Here is a 4,729-nt window from a genome sequence, read left to right on the forward strand (position 1 = left end):
GCGGTCAAAAGCGAGTGTGTGTGTGTGTGTGTGTGTGTGTGTTTATTTTTCCCTTCAGGTTGGTTTATTAAGCCTCTCGAAGAAACAGCAACTTCAGTGCGCTATCATGAAAGTATACGGTGGAAACTGGTCTCAGAAATGAAAGCTGAAAACATTAAATCATTTCTTCGGTAAGTTTGCTTTTCATATTTGATTCCAAAAATAGTATTTAAAGTATTGCAGAGTACTAATGTACTAATGTATTAAATGTACTAATGTATTAAAACTGATTATATGCATGTGGGCAATCTTCTTTGTCTGAAATTATATATTACTCATTAATTTATGGTAGCTTAAAATGCCTCTTTTTTTTTTTTTTTTTTTTTGGCGTCCAGCTGGTGTGAATTGTCTCATTAAACCACTCTTAGGGTGAAATCCATTAGAATGTTACAGAAGTAGGTCTTTCTTCCTTAATCTACCAAAAAGTATCTCTGGTTGGTTTACTGAGAGATGTTTCAACTTCATGTAACTTTGGACTGCAACTGAATGTTGTTCTTTGTGCCTCACGCCTGGATTTAATCAGCAATTTTATTTACACACCACATTCTGTCAGGAAGAATTAGATTGCTGTTGACTCAGTGATTCAGTAGAAAGAAGATTAAAGTTTCAGATTCTGTCTGCTGCAAGTTGAACCTTTATTCCATCTTGCAAATACAAATGTGTTCACAAATAGGACAAAATGAAAGCAAAAAGGATCAATTCAAATACTCCACCTCCTAAGCATGAAAAAGAGTGATATTCAGGGGAGTGATTATGAACTCCTTGAAGGCAATGACCATGACATTTATTCCGTGTTCGGACTCTTTCAAAGGGTGTCATTTTTTAAAATAAGTTTTATTGAAGTATAATTTACATAAAATAAATTGCATCCCTCTAAAGCTTGCAATTTGATAGTTCTGACAGATGTATGCTAATACTCAACAAACCACCTTCTCAGTCAAGATACAAAAAATTCCATCATGGCGTTTGCAGTTTATTCCTCCCTTCACCCCTATTCCTAGGTAATCACTGATCAGTTCTATGTCACTATAGATTCATTTGAATTTTCTAGAATTTTTGTAAATGGAAGTTACCTTTGGATGTGCTTGGCTGCAGCGCTGGCGTCTTTTCTGGCGGGATTTATGATGGGTAAGTGTACGAAACACCTTCCCCGCGACCCCAGGGCTCGCTCTCTTCCCTGCAGCTGCTCCTCTGCGGACATGAGTGGAGAAAACCTGGAGCTTGAAGGGACTGGGCTGCGCGCTGGGCTCGCCTGGGCAGCAGAGCTAGTTATGGCCAACTCCGCAAATTCCAGCAAAACTAGAAACTGGATGGGATGTATTTTGGCCTTCCTAAAAGACAAAGTTTGACTGAAATTTAGATGTTATTAAATGCTCACCGGGTTCAGGCTACTGTTATGGGTTGTTGAAAAGACAACTTAGAGCTGTCACTACCCGCAGAGATGGAAAAGATGGTTTCATTTCCAAGCAATATTTTACGAGTCAAAATTGTCAGCGAATATGGGCAGCACTGCAAAAAACTGCCCTTCCCTCATCATTTAAGTAAATATTTGTGGAATGCTCCCTGTGTTTCAGGCACCGTGCTAAAAACTAGATTCCCAGGATAGAACAAGAAAGGTCATGCCTTGATGCTTAACGTGTGAGAAAATGAAAGAACATCCTTCAAATAAAACCCGTTTTAACAAATTCAAAATTAGGCTACACATCAGAATTTAAAGGTTTTCTGCATTTAATATGAATATTACTTTTTAAATCTCACCATGATCTATTTGTTAGATAAGAGCTTTTTTTTTTTTGTCTTCTAGTTTTAGTAAAGTCAAAAGCGAGTGTGTGTGTGTGTGTTTATTTTTCCCTTCAGGTTGGTTTATTAAGCCTCTCGAAGAAACAGCAACTTCAGTGCGCTATCATGAAAGTATACGGTGGAAACTGGTCTCAGAAATGAAAGCTGAAAACATTAAATCATTTCTTCGGTAAGTTTGCTTTTCATATTTGATTCCAAAAATAGTATTTAAAGTATTGCAGAGTACTAATGTACTAATGTATTAAATGTACTAATGTATTAAAACTGATTATATGCATGTGGGCAATCTTCTTTGTCTGAAATTATATATTACTCATTAATTTATGGTAGCTTAAAATGCCTCTTTTTTTTTTTTTTTTTTTTTGGCGTCCAGCTGGTGTGAATTGTCTCATTAAACCACTCTTAGGGTGAAATCCATTAGAATGTTACAGAAGTAGGTCTTTCTTCCTTAATCTACCAAAAAGTATCTCTGGTTGGTTTACTGAGAGATGTTTCAACTTCATGTAACTTTGGACTGCAACTGAATGTTGTTCTTTGTGCCTCACGCCTGGATTTAATCAGCAATTTTATTTACACACCACATTCTGTCAGGAAGAATTAGATTGCTGTTGACTCAGTGATTCAGTAGAAAGAAGATTAAAGTTTCAGATTCTGTCTGCTGCAAGTTGAACCTTTATTCCATCTTGCAAATACAAATGTGTTCACAAATAGGACAAAATGAAAGCAAAAAGGATCAATTCAAATACTCCACCTCCTAAGCATGAAAAAGAGTGATATTCAGGGGAGTGATTATGAACTCCTTGAAGGCAATGACCATGACATTTATTCCGTGTTCGGACTCTTTCAAAGGGTGTCATTTTTTAAAATAAGTTTTATTGAAGTATAATTTACATAAAATAAATTGCATCCCTCTAAAGCTTGCAATTTGATAGTTCTGACAGATGTATGCTAATACTCAACAAACCACCTTCTCAGTCAAGATACAAAAAATTCCATCATGGCGTTTGCAGTTTATTCCTCCCTTCACCCCTATTCCTAGGTAATCACTGATCAGTTCTATGTCACTATAGATTCATTTGAATTTTCTAGAATTTTTGTAAATGGAAGTCATACAATATGCACTCTTTTTTGTCTGGCTTCTTTCACTCAGAATGATGATTTTGAGATTCGTCCAGGTTGTTGCATGTATCATCAGTTCATTACTTTTTTTTCTGTGTTGTGTTACATTGTATGGATATACTCTAAAGGTAGCTGAGGGACATTTGGATTGTTTGTAGTTTTTGACTATTGTGAGAAAGCTGCTATGAACATATGTTTATAAGTCTTTTTGTAGATAAATATTTTTATTTATCTTGGAATGGCTGGGCTGGATGATAAGCATATGTTTACCTTTTTAAGAAAATGCCAAAGAGATGTCAAGTGTTTTCAAAATTTTACATTCCTACCTACCAGGTGTGAGTGTTCCAGTTGCTCCACATCTTGGTCAACACTTAGCATTGTCAGTTGTTTTAATTTTAATTATTCTAATTCATGTGTAGTGGTATCTTAATGTGGTTTTAATTTGCATTTCCTGATGACTAGTGATGTTAAGCATCTCTTCGTGTGCTTATTGGACATTTGTATATCTTCTTTTATAAAGTCTCTGTTTAAAATATTTTCCAATACATATTATGGAGAAAAGTCCTTTGTCAGACATATACATTGCAAATATTTTCTCCTTTGGCTGGCCTTTTTTGTTTTCTTACTGGAGTTTTTGAAGGGCAGACATTTCTAATTTTGATAAACTCCAGTTGACCAAATGGTTTGTTTTACGTTTCATACTCTTTGTGTCCTGTCTAACTGCTTGTGAGAAGGTTGTGAAGATTTTCTTCTGTTTTCTTTTAGAAGTTTTATAACTGGAGTTTGCACATTTAGGTCAATGAACTATTTCAAATTCATTTTTGTGTATCATGTAATGTAAGGATTAATGATATTTTTAAATACAATTATTCCTGCAACATTTGTTGAAAATACTTTTCTTTCCCCATTGAATTTACTTGGCATTTTTCTCAAAAATCTCTTGTCCATAAATGCATGATCTATTTGTGGATTTTCTGTTTCCTTCAATTCATCTATCTATCTCAATACTACACTGTCTTGTTTCCTGTAGCTTTATTTCAAGTCTGAAAATCAGAGTTAATTCTGTAAGGTGTTTTTTTTTTTCTTAAAACTGGTCTTGATTAGTCTGTTACTTGCACTTGCAAGTAAATTTTAGAATCAGCTTCTCAATTCCTGTCAGAAAATAAAAATAAAAAAATTTGGTAGAGATTGTGTTGAATCTATAAATAAATTTTGAGAGTGTACATGCTGGAATTTTTTTTTAGAATTTTATTGAATCTATAGATGAATTTGGAAGAGAAATGACATATTAACCATATTGAATCTTTCAGTGCATCCTTTCATTCGTGTTAGGAAGAAGGTTGTGTGTGTTAATTTGTCCCCCACTGAGGGGCATTTGAGTTGTTCTCAGTTTAGGGCTATTATAATCAAAGCTGCTGTGAACATTCGTGTACAGGTTTTGAATGAACATAGGTTTTCATTTCTCTAGGATAAATGTCCATGATTGAAATTGCTAAGTTGCAGGATAAGTGCATTTTTACTTTTAGGAGAAACAGCTAAACAATTCTGTGTCACGGCTGTATTATTTTATATTCTCCTCACCAGCATTTGGCATTGTCACTGTTTTTAATTTTACCCATTCTATTTGGTGCATAGTGATATCTCATTGTGGTTTTAATTTTCTTTCCCCTAATGGCTAATGATATTGAACATTTTTCCTCTGCTTAGTCACCATCTCTATACATTTCTTTCGTGAAATGTCTGTTCATGTCTTTGGCCTATTTCCTATCTG

The 4,729-nt window shown here is 34.7% G+C and overlaps 1 protein-coding gene across 1 annotated transcript in view; it reads left to right on the forward strand.

Moving 5' to 3' along the window:
* Window positions 1-1,115: 1,115 nt before the first annotated feature.
* The window catches only part of NAALAD2 (N-acetylated alpha-linked acidic dipeptidase 2), a 59,354-nt gene continuing 55,740 nt past the window's right edge, over window positions 1,116-4,729 (forward strand). Inside the window, exons 1-2 of the mRNA XM_008589914.1 lie at window positions 1,116-1,167; window positions 1,897-2,008. Coding sequence (XP_008588136.1) covers window positions 1,119-1,167; window positions 1,897-2,008 — 161 coding nt within the window. The 5' untranslated portion in view covers window positions 1,116-1,118. The remainder of the gene's footprint in view (window positions 1,168-1,896; window positions 2,009-4,729) is intronic.

Source organism: Galeopterus variegatus, unplaced genomic scaffold (genome assembly GCF_000696425.1).
Source record: "Galeopterus variegatus unplaced genomic scaffold, G_variegatus-3.0.2 Scaffold5753, whole genome shotgun sequence".
Taxonomy (NCBI): domain Eukaryota; kingdom Metazoa; phylum Chordata; class Mammalia; order Dermoptera; family Cynocephalidae; genus Galeopterus; species Galeopterus variegatus.